This window comes from Empidonax traillii, unplaced genomic scaffold (assembly GCF_003031625.1).
Source record: "Empidonax traillii isolate 1590-97213 ecotype Southwest subspecies unplaced genomic scaffold, ASM303162v1 scaffold1103:size489020, whole genome shotgun sequence".
In the NCBI taxonomy this organism is placed as follows: Eukaryota; Metazoa; Chordata; class Aves; order Passeriformes; family Tyrannidae; genus Empidonax; species Empidonax traillii.
Genome location: NW_020956296.1, coordinates 465329 through 480194, shown reverse-complemented (window position 1 = coordinate 480194; position 14866 = coordinate 465329). Strand labels below are relative to the sequence as shown.

At 56.9% G+C, this 14866-nt stretch overlaps 2 protein-coding genes across 5 annotated transcripts in view; both read left to right on the top strand.

Moving 5' to 3' along the window:
• The window catches only part of PRRG3 (proline rich and Gla domain 3), an 11577-nt gene extending 6529 nt beyond the window's left edge, over nucleotides 1–5048 (top strand). For 2 of the 3 annotated variants that reach the window (XM_027904913.1, XM_027904914.1), the window contains exons 3-4: nucleotides 2134–2294; nucleotides 2803–5048. In XM_027904913.1, coding sequence (XP_027760714.1) covers nucleotides 2134–2294; nucleotides 2803–3336 — 695 coding nt within the window. In that variant the 3' untranslated portion in view covers nucleotides 3337–5048. Of the gene's footprint in view, nucleotides 1–173; nucleotides 472–2133; nucleotides 2295–2802 lie in introns of those variants that run through there. The other variant, XR_003573633.1, reaches the window with a different exon arrangement.
• A 1207-nt stretch (nucleotides 5049–6255) lies between these two features.
• On the top strand, nucleotides 6256–14506 carry FATE1 (fetal and adult testis expressed 1). 2 transcript variants are annotated; one of them, XM_027904916.1, is made up of 7 exons: nucleotides 6256–6362; nucleotides 8428–8655; nucleotides 9194–9360; nucleotides 10074–10162; nucleotides 11063–11218; nucleotides 13622–13700; nucleotides 14159–14506. In XM_027904916.1, exons 2-7 carry the CDS (start codon nucleotides 8460–8462, stop codon nucleotides 14288–14290), a joined length of 819 nt encoding a protein of 272 aa, XP_027760717.1. In that variant the 5' UTR covers nucleotides 6256–6362; nucleotides 8428–8459; the 3' UTR covers nucleotides 14291–14506. The 2 variants fall into 2 exon arrangements, with proteins under 2 accessions (XP_027760717.1, XP_027760716.1); XM_027904915.1 differs by lacking the exon at nucleotides 11063–11218.
• The last annotated feature ends 360 nt before the right edge of the window (nucleotides 14507–14866 follow it).

The window sequence follows — 14866 nt, the reverse complement described above, 5'->3', positions numbered from 1 at the left end:
TTCAGCCCAGCAAAGCAGGGAAGGGGTCAAGTGGCCGGTGTCTGCAGGGATGGAGAGCCCTGACAGTGAGATCTGCAGCCAAGCTTGTTGCTCCACCGTGTGCTGAGGAAGTTGGAAAGAGTCTCAGGCCCAAGTGCTGAGGAAGGGAGAGTTCACACCGCAGCCTGATCAAGGTGGGAGGCAAAGGAGGTGAGGCCAGACTTCTCCAGCAAAGGATGGGACATTTGCAGAACGGGTGCTGTCTTTGTAAAATTTCATCTCCTTCTGGAAAGGCTCAAGAAGAGGTTGGCCTGGCAGCCTGCTTTCCCTCCAGCCAGGATAACCCTCCTCAACTGTGAAAGCCAAGGCAAGCTGATCCCTGCCCTTCTGTGAGATGCCTTCTGTGCCTCTTGAAAATGCTTTTTTCGGTTATCCTTGTAAAAAAAAAAAAAAAAAAAAAGGGTTTGCATAATAAAGTCGATTCTGAGGGAAGATCTGTGACTCACATCATTCATGCTGCTCTTCATTCACACCTCAGTGGTTCAGCCTTCTGCAAACTCTCTGACTGAAGCAAGGCATTAATAAATCACGAGGAGAAAATGCACCTACACAGCACCAAAGGAGCACAGTGCCTCCAAGCCCAGGATGGTGTGGCACAGCAGTAGTTGCTTCTCACACCATGATCTTGTCCCTGTTGCTATTTGCAAATACTCTCACAAACACCTTGCTGTATTGTTTTAGGAGCAGGATACGTGGAAGGTAAAGCAGAAGGAAACCTGCCTTTCTCCCTGGCAAAAGGCTCCTAAGGAGAGAAGTTGGTAGCTTTCCACTGACTGTTGTGTTTGATCTTCACTGAACTCCTTGAAGGAGCGTTTCTGCATTAGCACCAAGCTGGTCTCACTCCGTGTGTCCCCCTGCCTCCTTTTCCTGCATCTTTGGTGCTGCTGCTCTGTGAATTGGTTCACCTTGTTGATCCGATGGAAGACTGAGCCTGAGGGTGAAGGAGGTAAACATGATCCTGTGGATCAGCCAGCTGAACCAATTCATCTCCCTCAAGGGAAGCAGCGTGATTTTGTGGCTTGGTGGGAAGAAATGGAGTCAGCCTGCAGCTGAGTGTGTTGAGCTGCACTGTGGAAACATTCACTCATGAAATGTGTGCATGGGATGTTTGGATCCTGGAAGGATCACGTTTTGTGTGAAGTTTCTGCTTTCTTGGCAGCAGCTTGTCTGCCTCCTGTGCTGCTGCAGGTCCTGGTGGGTGCCTGCCTCCTGTGCCCCATGGGGGTCTCCTTCCTGCAGAATATGTGGGGAGAGGCTTTGTTGTCTCTTGCAGGCAGGAAGGTGCTCTTCCTGCTCGCTCTGGCTTCCTGACTGCATGCTCTGTGGGAACACCTGAGGAGTCCCCCAGGCTTTGGGAGCAGAGGAAGGTTTGTGAGGCCTCTGCAGCAAAACACAGCAGGGATGAGAATGTGATGGGAGGAGAGGTTGTTCAGGCCCCTCTCAGTACCTGAGTCATGACCCCCTGTGCTGTCCCCGTGTGCTGGGGATGTTTGCTCCTGTTGGCCTGGGAGAAGACACAGTGGTTTCTCTAGGACCTGAACAGAGTCCTTGAAGCCACGTGAACCTGCATGACCCCTCAGCAGCTGGCAGCAGGGCCAGCAGCTCCCAGCAGGCTGTCGTGCAGTGAACTGTGTGCTGTGAGTCCCTCTCGTGCCTTGGCAGAGCCCTGGCTCTCCATCCCAGCCCTGCAGGGTCTCCCTCGCCTGGTGGGATCTCCCTTGCAGCAAAGAGGCAGAAAGGTGAGGTTCATCAAGTGCAGGAGGAGGTTGAAAACAAGTATTTTTGGAGCCTTCTGTCTCTTCTCCAGTCGCCCTGTGTGGCTGCAGCTGCTGCTTCCAATGTCTCTAGCACCTCAGCCCCGATGGAAGGGCTCCTGGTGCCATACATCTCTGGGCAGACCCCAGGAGCCCTGTGCCCCTCTGGGTGTGCTCTCCCACAGTGGGCACTCTGCCGTGCCACCTGATCTGCAGCCCGGGGCTTTTGGTGTTGGGAGTGCCTGTAGGACCAGGAAGCCAGGTTGGGGAGAGCCCGGCTGGGCAGAGGCCAGGTCTGGGGTTGTCCCTGCTCAGCGTGTCTCTGCCTTGTGTGTTGCAGTGTTCTTGGGGGCCAGGAACGCCCACTCGGTCCTGAAACGCTTCCCCAGAGCCAATGGCTTCCTGGAGGAGATCCGCCAGGGCACCATTGAGCGGGAGTGCATCGAGGAGGTCTGCAGCTACGAGGAGGTCAAGGAGGTGTTTGAGAACAAGGAGAAGACGGTGAGTTTGTCCTGCCCTGCTCCCCAGTGGATGTGTGAGGGCTCACACTTCAGCAAGAGAAGGAAAGCGCAGGGGGAACAGCCTCTCCTGCTCCCTTTGTCCTCCTCTGTCTGCAGGCAGCATGCTGTGGCCTCACTTTCCAGAATGGCTTTCCCTCCCCAGGCCATTGCCTTGGCTGTGCCAGGACACCCTGCCCACAGCTGCAGGTCGAGCTGGCACGCCCTTGGCACCTGGGAAATCTGTGCTGTTGTCCCTGACTCTCCAGGCTGGGGTTGGTGTGAGCTAAATTTCTCCCAGCTTGGTGTGGGGGCTGTTGGCCGCTGTTGAGGGATGTTCCCCTGACCTTCTTTGTTGGTTCCCACAGCACCTCAAGTGAAAGTGGTGGGGGACATCTGAAAAGCTGCCCCTTCTGTGGGACTGGGGAAGGCAGTGATTATTGCTGGTGGCTGTCAGGGGGTGCTTCTCCCTCCTGCAGCACATGATGGTTGTTTCTCTGCTCCCGCCACAGATGGAGTTTTGGAAGGGCTACACCAACTCTGTCTACTCTGTCAAGGACCCTGGGCACAGCACGGAGCGCTCTGACGCCATGTACGTGGTGGTGCCCCTGCTGGGAGTGGCCCTTCTGATAGTCATCGCCCTCTTCATCATCTGGAGGTGCCAGCTTCAAAAGGCCACCCGCCACCGCCCTTCCTACGCCCAGAACCGCTACCTGGCCAGCCGGACGGGACGCAGCCTGCCCAGGGTCATGGTGTACCGGGAGCGCTCCCAGAGCCAGGGGGAAGCCCAGTACCAGCGGGAAGCCAGCAGCCGGGGGGCTGGAGACGGCAGAGCTGGGGGCACCCCCCTCCAGCAAGACAACACCCTGTGCCCGCCAGAGCACTCGGCCTCCATCCTCTCCAGACTGTCCAGCGCCACCCCCCCGCCTTCCTACGAGGAGGTGACAGGCCACCCTGAGAGCAGCAGTGGGGAGGAGACCAGCGTCTCCTACAGTGACCCGCCGCCCAAGTACGAAGAGATCGTGGCCACTGCCCCTGCCAAATAGCGGGTCTGCCTCCCCCCTGCCCCTCCACACACTCACACCCACCCGCCCACCCTCCCTTCGCCGTGCCTGGGACCCCCTCCCGGTGTCTGTCGGGCCCCCGCGCCTCACCTGTACGAGCTGGTGCCATCACACAATAGCCTTACCTAACCCTAACCAAAAATAGCTGTCCCCAGGTGGGGTGAGGCAGGGCTGTGGGGGTGGCTGTGCAGCCAGCCAGCCATCTCCTGCCCGTCACTCCCCGCTCACGTAAGTGCTGTAGCAGCCAGAGCCGAGCAGCAGCTTGTTCCTGGCTCAACACAGGGGTCTCCTCATGGTGCATTCGATCTCCTCACTTCCCCCTCGAGCAGACATAACATTTCCCATGATCAGAACAGCCTCGCTGCCTCCCTGGGCTGCTGCTCAGCCTCACCCCATGTCCCCACTGCCCTGTTCTGATCGGGAGCTGGGCATGCAGGATGGGTGTGGCAAACTTCTGTCCATCCCCACAGGTGGTGCCCACGCTCTGTGTTTGGGGAGATGGTTCTTTCCCCCGTGTGGATTTGTTGCCAAGTGGGAGTGGGGAGCCCGGTCCATACTCTGGTGCCTGTAGCAATATTTGCTGTCTGGAGATCAGGGAGGAGCAGTAAGGAAGGTGCTCTCCTAGGTCCCTTTGGAAAGGGGGAAAGGCTCATGGTGGTCTTGTACCTGAGGTAAGTGGCTTTGGAGCAGCAGAGTCTTTTCCTGATGCTCTCTGCTTTCCCCCTGTGGGGTGCTGGGCAGCTGGAGGTCTGGCTGTGGCAGAGCTGGCCAAGAGGGTCATCCCTGATCCCAAGCCAATCATGGTCCCGTGGCTTTAAGTGGTGAAGATGCTCCTCTCTCCTGGAGCGTGGCCTGCCTGGTGTCTGCCCCAGAGGTGGGATTGTGGCACAGGGAGCCTGTGGACAGGCCAAACCTCCCCTCTCCCTACTCCAAACCACTCTGCCCTGCCTGACCCCTCTCCTTGGGGTTCTTTCTCCTCCAGATCAGGTAAAGGGGAACATGAGGCCCCAGTCTCCTGGCTCCTCTGGTGGGCAGAGTGCTCAGTGGCCAGGGCTGTGGATGGGGGGGCTTGCTGACAGGAGTGGCAGCCACAGGACCATGCCTCAACCTGGCCATGCCAGTTGGGAGCAGGGCCAAGCCCTGCCTGGGTGATGGTGGAGCCAGGGCAAGGCAGAGCCGGGTGCTTTGCTGTGGGACCAGAGTATCCCTTTTTCCTGGGCCTTTGGGGTCTAAACAACGGGGCTGCCCTTTCCCAGTCACGTCTGATGGATTAAAATAGAGGTTGTGCTCACCAACCCCCCAGAAACTCCCAGCACTGCCACCACTCGGTGTTCACCCCAGCACCAGTGTCTCCACCAGCACCAAAAGGCTATTGTCCATCCATAGGTGGCCTGCATCCTGCTCGGTCCCAGCGATGCTCTCACAGCAGGTGCCCTCAGCCCAGCGTGGCTTTCCAGGAGCAAGACATGCTGGCACCTTGTCTGTCCCCTCCCCAACCTTAGCAAATCGAGGTTATGGGGAGACCAGAGCCTGGAAAAGACCGGAGGGAGACGGCAGGGTGCTCTGCATCCTCTGTCTTTGATGCTCAGTCATTATCCCTGCAGTTTGTACTCTGTAAAACTTGGTATATATACCTGGTATATTTCTGTGCAAAAAAAAAAAAAAAAAGGTATTTATTAAAAAACCCTCACTGTCTTAACGGCACAGGGTGGCTTTTTCCCACAGAGGGTGTCGTGGTTTAAACCCAACTGTCAACTCAGCCCCACACATCCACACAGTCCCCTTCGGTGGGATGGGGGAGAGAATCAGAACAGTAAAAGTGAGAAAACTCGTGGGTTGGGATAAAGGCAGTTTCATGAGTAAAGCTCTGCGTGCAAGGAAGGCAGAAGAAGGAATCCATTCACCACTTCCCGTGGGCAGGCGGGTACTCGGCCATTCCCAGGACATCAGGGCTCCATCACACCTAACGGAGACTTGGGAAGGCAAATGCCATCACTCCAAACATCCCCCCTTCCTTCTCCCCCAGCACAGGGGAAATGTCTCACTGGGCACAGCTGGATTTCCATCTCGGGGCGTGCTGGGGCTCAGCTGTGGGACAATGACACCAGTACCCTCCACTGCGGCACAGGACAGTCCCCAGGGAGGATGGGAGGGTCTCTGGAGAAGGAATGTGTGCTGCTGTGGGGCTGGGAATGAATCCCACACATCCAGCCAGAGCCCTGGACTTCCCTGGGCATGTGTGCACCTCTGAGGGAGAGCTGGAGGGTGTCCCATGAGCTCCGACCAGCGGGCCGGTGAGGTGCAGGGGGTTTTCCTAAGGTCTTTGAGGGGGACTGAGGTGCACAGGTTGTCCTGCTGTTCCTCCGTGTGCTCCTAAACCCCTTAGATAATCCCCTTTAAATAGCAAGACCAGGGCAGCGGGGGATTTATTTTAAGTCCTTTCAAACCCAGATTTTACGGTCAGGTCTTGGACCCTGTCCCCATTCAGAAGTGTTTAAAACTGCCTTTAATCCCAAACGGATCATTTTATCTCCGCGGAGAGGCAGAGATTAGCTCCGGCACAGCTCGGCACAGCCCGGGCTCCGGGCTGGGGGCTGCGGGGGCTGCGGGCTGGGCAGGGGGCGGGGGGGTTGCCCGCAAACATCGCGGGGGTCTCGTGTGAGCGAGGACGGGGACGTGGTGAAGGTGCTGGGTTTGCTTCTGCCCCCGGCAAGAGCGATGTCACCGCTCCAGCGCACGGCTGAGCTGTGCTGTGCTGTGCTGGGGACAGCGGGGCACACGGAGGGTGCGGGGAGGGGACTCGCTGCCCGCGGGGGAGGCGACACCGAGACGAGCCGCAACTCGTTAATTATCGGCTGCGGCTTTAAACGCGGAGGGGCGGGTTCAACCCTGGAGGGTTGGTCTGGTTACCCGGGGGGGGCCGGGCTGTCCCGGCTGGCACCGCCCCGTCCCGGCCGCGGGCGCGGCTGTTTACAGGTCCGACAAGTTGCGTTGGTCTGCGAAAAAAAGTAAGTTCCCTCCACCCCCCTCCGCACCGCACCGCACCGCCTCCCTTGTCCCCCCGCAAAGCCGGTGGGTGCCCCGGGCAGAGGGAACCGCTGGAGCGTCCACCGGGGCCGGGGTGTCCCCCCCGAGGAGGACGTGGGATTTCCCCCCCCCCCCGTGCCTGCCGCGGCCAGGACCCCTCCCGCGTGTCCCGTGTCCCCTCCCGCGTGTCCCCAGCCCCTCGCCCCGCGTGGGGGTCAGAGCCCGCGGTGCGTGGAGCCCATCCCGGGGGGCAGCAGCGGGCTCACCCCGAGCCGAGGGACGAAGCCCTTCCCGTCCCGGTGAGCCCCTCTCTGCCGGGACAAGGCGCATCCCCGAGCCGGAGGGCAGGGCTGAGAGCGACCCCACCGCTCCCTCCAGCGCCCCATCCCGAGAGGTGGAGGGGGGCCCTGGACCACGCTGGTAAACCCGCCTGCCTTGTTTGGGGTGTCCTGGGCTGGAGAGGGGCAGAGAGAGGGAGGTTGTAGAGTTTCCTTCCCCGAGGCAGGTTTTCCTGGCTTTCAGGACTTAAACCTACTCAGGCTTAGTGAGCCGGAAATCCCTGTCACTGCAAATCCAAGGAGAAGTGCCAGAGCAGAGGCTGAGCCTATGCCGGTGAGCAGGGGCTGTGCTTGGCAAGAGCTAGAAAAAAGCCCTGAAGAAAGTTAAAGGAGGAAATCCAGCCACTTAAGCATTTTGTTCTTATGGGTTTTGACAGCTTTTTTTTTTTTTTCCTTTTCTTAATAGCTTAGCCTCTCAGAGCCTGCTTCTCACCCCTTCCCATCCCTCTGCTCCTTGGGAGCTGCAGTGGTTTCACAGGTGATTAGAAAATGAACCCATCTGCCCTATCCAGATTTACTGTTATTAATATATGCTGGTTTCCCAGAGAGCAGGCCGAGAGAGCAACACGGGGTGTTCACCAAAAACGTGAAGGAGAAGCCCACAGAAGGTGTGGACCATGGGCTGGGTGTCTGATGCAGGTTTCCCTTATGGGACTGACACCCCTTTGGGACCAGCCCAGGAACTGCTGTCCTGTTCTCAGGTGGGGGTGGGGGGGGGGTTCCTGCAAAAATCCACTTAATCTTTAAGGTTTTGGGGAGAAGCAGGGAGGGTGTGTGTGTCACCCATGGCAGTGTTGGTCTGGGGAAGGTGTGGGGCAGTCAGGGGCTGCTGGGCCCCCCCACGCCATGTCTCCAGCAGTGCCTCTGGAGCAGCCCCCATGCAGGGACAGGGATGGTGTGCCAGCATGGCTGGAAGCAGGACATCATCGCTGCTGACGCTGGGCAAATGTGTCTGTAATTAAAAGAAGGAGAGAGCAGCACAAGGCAGGTGATCACTGGAAGTGCTGGTTATTGCAGGCGTGGAGCTGGTTCTGCCACGCTCCTGTACCTCGCTCTCATCCAGCTGCACCCTGTTTGGCTTTGGAGAGGGAAACCTCTCCTTCCTCCAGCTATTTGGGCTGTGTTGGAGCAGGCACAGGATGGAGATTTTGACCTAGAAGCAAAGTGGGGGAATGGGGTGTGGCCCTGGGGATGCCTCAGTGAAAGTGTGTGCAGAGAGTTTAGTGCTCAGTTTTTCCTGTGGTGACCTGGAAGCTCATCCCCAAAACGCGTGTTTTGCTTTTTAGAAAACCTCATTTTCCCTCAAAGGTATGTGAAACATGAAAATGTGATCCCAGCCCTCCAAAAGTCTTTACTTCTGGATGGAACATATTTTTTTCACTGTTTTTTGGGGTGTACTGAGCTGCTTTGCTCGCACACACGTGCTGAGCACTCTGCTTGCTGTCATTTGAGAGCAGTTAAGTGCTAAGTTCATAGTTGGCTCCCAGGACACCTGCAGTGGCCCTGCAGCCTTGTCCCCACCAGCTGGGCTTCTTGGGACACCCCATTCTCCCAGACAGCTCCTACGGTGCCTTTCTTCTGGGTTGTTTCTGCCTGTATTTTTGCTGTCTTATAGCACACGTGTTGTCCCTGGGCAGGTGCCAGTTTGGAAGAGCTGCCACTGTTGCCACTTCTGCTCAGCTTGCTTTCCCTCCGTGTGAAACCCCAGGGTGCTGGAGGCGTCAGAGGAGATCAGCAAAGATGTGGCCACAGTGGGGACTGGACCTGAACCGAGTCCGCTGTGACCTGCACTTCACAGAAGCCATCAACCAAAGGATGCAGGTCCCCAACAGGCTGAAGGTGGCAGAGAGCTGCAGCTCTGTGGAAAAGGAGCGAGTGAGAGAGGATGTCCCTCCTTCCTTTCGGATGCACATCCCTGATAGGATTTCTCTTGCGGGTAAAGTCCTGGGCTGTTTGTTTTTGGGGTGGCTGAAGGTTGGTGGGGCACTCCAACATCCTAGGGGGTAAGATCCCTTTATAAAGACCCCAGTCATTTGCTTTGCAAGGGGAGAGGACAGGGGCACAGAATGCAGTCAGCTTTCTTCTGGAAGGCAGGACAGGATGGTGGAGAGGTGCGTGGGAAAAGGTGGACAGAGATGACCAACAGAAGGCAGGAGGGGTCTTAGTTCCAAAAGGTGAGGAGCAAAATGTGGAGGCATCTCCCTCCACGTTCCCTCTTGGCCTCTGGTGGGCTCCCTGCTTTGGGATGCAGGACATTTGACCCTGTCTTTGAAAACCAGCACAGAGCCCTTGCTGTCCTGAAGCAGTGGGTGTGCCTGCCGGGGCTGTGCTGCTGCTCACAGCTGCAGGACGAGGTTTTTCTGTGCCTGATACTCGACACAGGCTTGTCTCTCCTGCATGGGTGCATCTCTCTTCTCTCCTCTCCTGGGGCCATTCAGGTTGGCTTAATTCTTCTCTCTCTCTCCTCTCCGTAGAAATATCAGATGCCATTTTGAGGCCAGACCCGCTGAGCCAGCCAAGGAAGGTCCCCTCTGTTGTGGTGCACGTGTCCCCGGACCCCTCAGCGCCGCCCACCCCCCTGGGGGAGCTCCCCTTCCTGCACACCCCCAGCAGGTCGAGCGCCCAGAGACGCAAACGAGCGGTACTGTACTGGCAGGGCCCGGGGCTGCCTCTGCTGGGGAACGGGGGCAATCCCAGCTCTGGGTTTTTCCAGAGCTCTGTTGTCACCCCAAGCCAGAATTCGTCTTCCAGAGCGCTGCCTCCTCCCAGGAGCGAGGGTGTAGGGATGGTGGGATCCCTCTCTGTCCCATAACCGGTACGCACCCGTGTGCTGGGATGTTGGTTCAGCCAGATCTCCTGCTGCATTTTGTGGGCAGGAGGTAGGCTGAGATAGGTGCAGTTCCCCCACAGCCTTCTTCTGCTGCTCTTGAAGTCCCTTTTCAACCTCTTTTTCTCCTCAGTGAAGTACAAGGCAGAGCTGGTTTATCACTGCAATATGAAGGGTTCTGGGGTCAGAGCTGAAAGCAGATTTTACCCTTGGGGGAAACTAATTCAGAGAGAGGTCCCTGGCAGGGGCAGGCAAAAGCTTGGTTTTGCTTCTGGAGCTGTTGCTCTCCCTTCTCAAGGGCCTTCACCTCCCTGAAATTTGGGAGCTGTTCCTGGATGTGTTGTGTGCAGGACTTTTGATCTGGCTGGAGTCCAGATCAGCAGGCTCCTCGCTGGTGAGCCTCCCTCTGCTCCCAGCATGTCTGCTCACCTGCACCAGCACCACTTCACTGGGCTGGGGCTCGTGTGGTGCTGGGGACCCCCCTGGGCAGGTCTCTGTGCTGATGTGGTTGTGTTTGATTCCAACAGGGCCACCACAGCAGCAGGTCCCGGCGGGACAGGATCCCAGGTGACTGTGCCCAGCTGGCCTTGCACAGCCCGGGACAGCAGCATGAGGGGTGAGTGTGAGACCAGGGCCATCCAGGGTGGGTGGGGATCGTCATCTCCTGCCACTTGTGCTGCTTTGGAGCTCTCTGGTGTCGGTGTCCTGAGGGGATTGGGAGGATCCGGATCAGAGCAAGGCAAATCCTACTCTTGCATGAGGAGAACATGGCCCCTGGTGTCAGAGAGGTTTGTGCCAGGCACTGTTGGTCCCCAGGGTGATGAGCTCTCTGCTGAGATGCACATGGGGCAGCATACCTCTCTCACAGCAGGCTGACAGTGCTGTTTGTCCTGACCATGGGGCCAAGAGGACCTTTCTGTCTACTCTGCCTTGTCCTGGTCCCTCTGGCTCTGCCCATCTTCCTCTGGGTGCCTTGCAGTGTGCTCCAGCACCAGCATGGCAGAGTGCTGGGGGCAGGAGACCACTGGAAATGGGGCACCAGGGCTTAATCCTGTTTCTGAAGGGGTTGATGAAACTTGCAGTGCCCTGCAGACAGGGTGGGCCAGGAGCAAACTTGCTTGTGGGTAGTAGCATAGTGATAGTGATCCTCTCTTATGGCCTTGGGCTCTGGAGTCTCTCCAGTGGAGAAATTGTCTTTAAGCTAATCCCAGAGCAGAACCACCTTTCCCCCTAGAAGCCCAGGGTTGCCCTGGGTGGCATGAGAGCTGCTTTCTGCAACCCCTGTGAGAACAGCATGGCCCACAGCCATGTCTGGCTTTGGAGGAATCAGGTGGCTGCCTCTGAGTCTGGGGGCTGCAGGAGAGGGTTCTCCCACCTGGTGACATCGGGGTCTGGGTGCTGATGGCATTTGTCCTTTTTCCATGGTTCTGGAGCTGCTGAAGGGATGAAGGGCAGTGCCTAATTCCAGGCTGTGCCCTGCCAGGGAGTAACAGGAGTGGTTCTGTGTGCACCCCAGGCTGGACTCGGGCCCCCTGCCCGCTCGCAGTGCCCCTCTCCCCATCCCGGCGGGGGCAGGCAGGATCTACTCCCTGCAGAACATCGTCCACACCATGTACCTCCTGGGCCAGGTGCTCTTCCACCGTGTCCAGGACTCTCTGCAAGGCCCATCCAGGTGACTTTGGCATGTCCTGAGGCAGCTCCCCTATCCTTCTGCCAGGCCTGGCCTTTGCCCGTGCTGAGATGTGTGAGGGGCACGATGGTCCTGCATGTCTGCCTTGGGCTCTGCTTCTTGCCTGCCCTGTCTGCCAGCTCTGGGGGGCACCCCACTTAACCCAGCCAGGCTCGTGTCTCCTGCTGAGCTTAACACCAGTGCCCCTGGGCCCCCCCTGAGGTGATCTTGAACCCCACCTGTGACGTTGCTGGGAATTTCTCTTCGCTGCTAAGCAAGTTCTAATTTTTGGGTGTGCCTTGATAGCTTTGATGGAGAGAAATGTGTTGAAGGGGATCCAAATCTAGACCAGCCTGAACCAGGCCCTGTCCCTGAGAGATCCTCTCCTGCAGGGTCCCCAGCACCCTTGGCTGTATCTTGGTCACTCTTAATTAGGTTTTCCACGAACTCATCCCACAGCCAGTGCCCCTGGCCAGGGGCACTGGCTGTGGGATGAGTTCGTGGAAAACCTAATTAAGGTTTGTGTGCCTTTGTGCTCCCTGGAGCAGGTGTGCAATGACCTCAGTCCCTCCAGATGTGCTGGAGCAGCGATCTCCACCACTCTTATCCGTGCCAGTGCGGTAAATTTAACATGTCTGAAGACATCCTTGCAGCCTTAAGGTGTCCCCACTGCTCTGAGACTGCTGAGCACCTTGGGGGAACATCTAAGTACTTCTAATTCTCCTTGAGTAAAGCCTCCAGGCAGAAAGGGAGGAGAGGGAGCATCCATCATTGCATCCATCATCAGTGGCACATCCTGCCTTGCCTCCCCAGCTGGCCTCTGCTTGCCAGCGATACAGAGTGATGTTTTTAACTGCTTTTAAGCACCCTAGGCTGAGGCTGTCTCCAAACTCTCTTTAATTTCTTAATGAAGCCTGGGCACGCCAACAGGTCTGGTTAGTGACTGCATTAAACCTCCCTCCTCCTCCCATCAGCAGGGGAGGACATTTAGGCTGTGGTAGCCTGAGAACTGCTGAAGTGCAGTGGGGTGACTCCCAGGTCCCTGTCTTCCTTTGAAACCAACCACCTTCCAACACCTCTTCTTGGGTTCTTTGCATCCCTTCAGATGCAGTGCAGGCGATATCTCTCCCATATGTCAACTTTGTGCCTCTGTGCAGCAATAAAAATAAATAAAAAAAAAGGCTGTGCTGACTTATTTGTCCTCAAATTTTAGTAAAGGAAAGTCTGGTCTCAAACAGAGACTGGAATATTTGCCTGCCAGTGACCTCTTGAAGGGTATGAGTCATCAGAAGGTAATTTCTAGTTTCTATTCTAAAGGTTGTTCACCTGTATCAAGTGGGATTTTGAGTCAAAAGCTGCAGGACGTGTCCTTTTTCCATGGTTCTCTGCTGGGGGAAATTGTATTTGCTCTCTGTTGTGACTGGCATTTTACACTGCAGCTGCATTATATGGAGGTATTATCTCACAAATGTATTTTCAGTCAGAGATTCACTGAATCTCCACGTTCTCTTCTGCCTTGTCTTCAGTGAGATCAACATGTTTCAGATGGGAATAAACACCCTCTCCTCCCCAGGGCCTCCAAGGAGCAGGGTTAGATGCTTGTTAAGCCCTGTGGGATCTGTGAGTGCCTGTGTGTTGCTGGTTCACAGGGGAGTTTTGGTTATAGAACAGCTGATTTTGGGCTAGCCTGTGGTGACGGGGACAACAGACCTAACATGTGGCAATTCTGATTTTTCTCACCGTTGGATCTACTTTAGTTTGTGGCTCGGTGCTGTAGACCCTACAGGGAGGCTGTGTCCCCAGGGAATCCCAGCACAGCAGCTCATCCCAGAGGCAGCCCCTGTGTTTCCAGGGGTGGAAGAAAGTGGTGAATGTTTGGGTTGCTTGTTTATGTTTCAAGTTGCAGGTGACGTTTGCTCTAAGGGCAAGAAGTGATAGTTCCCTCCACCCGTGGGATCCTCCCCTGCTGCTGTAAATGAGATCATCCCTCCATCTTGGCCCTGTCATGCGTATTTACCTGTCTGGCTCTAAAGATGGCTCTGAGATCCAGCCCTCAGTGAATTCCTGGGACAGTAGAGAATGGATGCTTGGTAGATAAGTTTTCTCTCCGTTGGACTTGTAAAGCAATACAAGCATGTGCTTTCCCCGTTCCCTGTCACGGCATGTACCGCGTGTTTTGGTGTGATCCCTTTGGGTGCGTGGTGGAGGGGTCTGAACATGCATGGTTGGGGTTAAGGAGAGCTGAGCAGATGCTGTGCAGGTGCTGTTTGGTTTCTCCTGGTGCTATGACGGCACAGCCTGGGCGCACACCCGCTCTGCCTGCACGGCTGGCAGTGCCTGTGGCGGGGGACAGCTGCACCCCTCGAGCAGTGCTTACCCACCTGCATCTCCTTTTCCCTTTCCCAGCTCCCAAGAGGCTGGCTCAGCCACGGAGAGCACGTTGGAAGAGGTCGGGGTGACTGAGGTGGCAGCCATGAGAAAGCAGGTGAGACTGGAGGGGGAAGGGCTGCAGATGTTTCCTGGGAAAGCCATGGGAGGGAGGGTGGGTGAGGAGGCTCCAGGGGTCTGTTGCTCAGGGGACTGGTGCTGTCATGCTGGTCCTACCTAATGGAGAAGCAGGAGAGGACTTATACATGTGTGTTGACCCATTGATCTCCTTCCCCCAGGGGCTGTAGGGCTGCAGGAGACAGACAGACCCCTCTGTCTGTGGGCAGGGAGAGGGGCTCAGATACTCCTCTGATGGGGAGGACCTTCTCCTGAAGCATCTGCTGCAGTCCTGAGGCACTGCTGCCCATTCTCCCCCACAAAGATAGCGCTCTCTTTAGCAAAGGAGGGCCTGAAGAAGCCAGCAGCTCCCATCCCTCCATCCTGTGCTGTCCTGTGCCTCTGGGACAACCCTGCTTTGCTGCAGGGCTGACCCTGGCCCCACTGCTTCCCTTGCAGCTGGCCAGGATCTCAGGGAGGCTCCGTGTGCTGGAGGAGCAGTGCCACGCCTGGCAGCAGAAGGAGGCCCTGGTCTACTCTGTGATGATCTCTGCCTGCCTCATCAACACGTGGCTCTGGCTGAGAAGATGACTGCCCGTGCCTGAGCTCCCTGCTCGCCCCGGCAGGGTGGGTGAGGGCAGGGAGAGGATCCTTTCTTGTGTACTTGCCAGCAGTAAAGCTACATGTTTGTTCTTAACCTGACCTGCTTTTTGCACTGTGGGCCCTTGAGGATCCGTGTCCTTCAGGCCCCGATGACAATGAAGGTGCCATCCCTCTGTAGCACCAGAGGTGGGTGAGGGAGATGTAGCTGGAGGAGCCAGGAGCTCCCATCCCTGCAGCTGCTGCTGTGCCCCCACCCCTGCCAGCTCCCATCTTGCTGGAGGCAGCTCAGCAGTGGGTCTGCAGATGCTCAGATCCAGGGTGTGGATCTGTGAGAGTGTTGCTGACATCTGGGCTCATCCAGGAGCTTGGCTCTTTCCCAAAGAGATTTACGTGGGAAAATCCCCATGGTGACCCTGTGGATTATAAGACCTCGTACCAAACAGTGACAGCACCAGACAGGTCATGGAAAATCACCCATGAGCAGCAGTAGGTATTTTTTGGGTTTCCAGTGCTGGGTTTCCTCTCCTGGGTCTGCTGCCAAGCTGTAACTTCAGCAGTGTTACA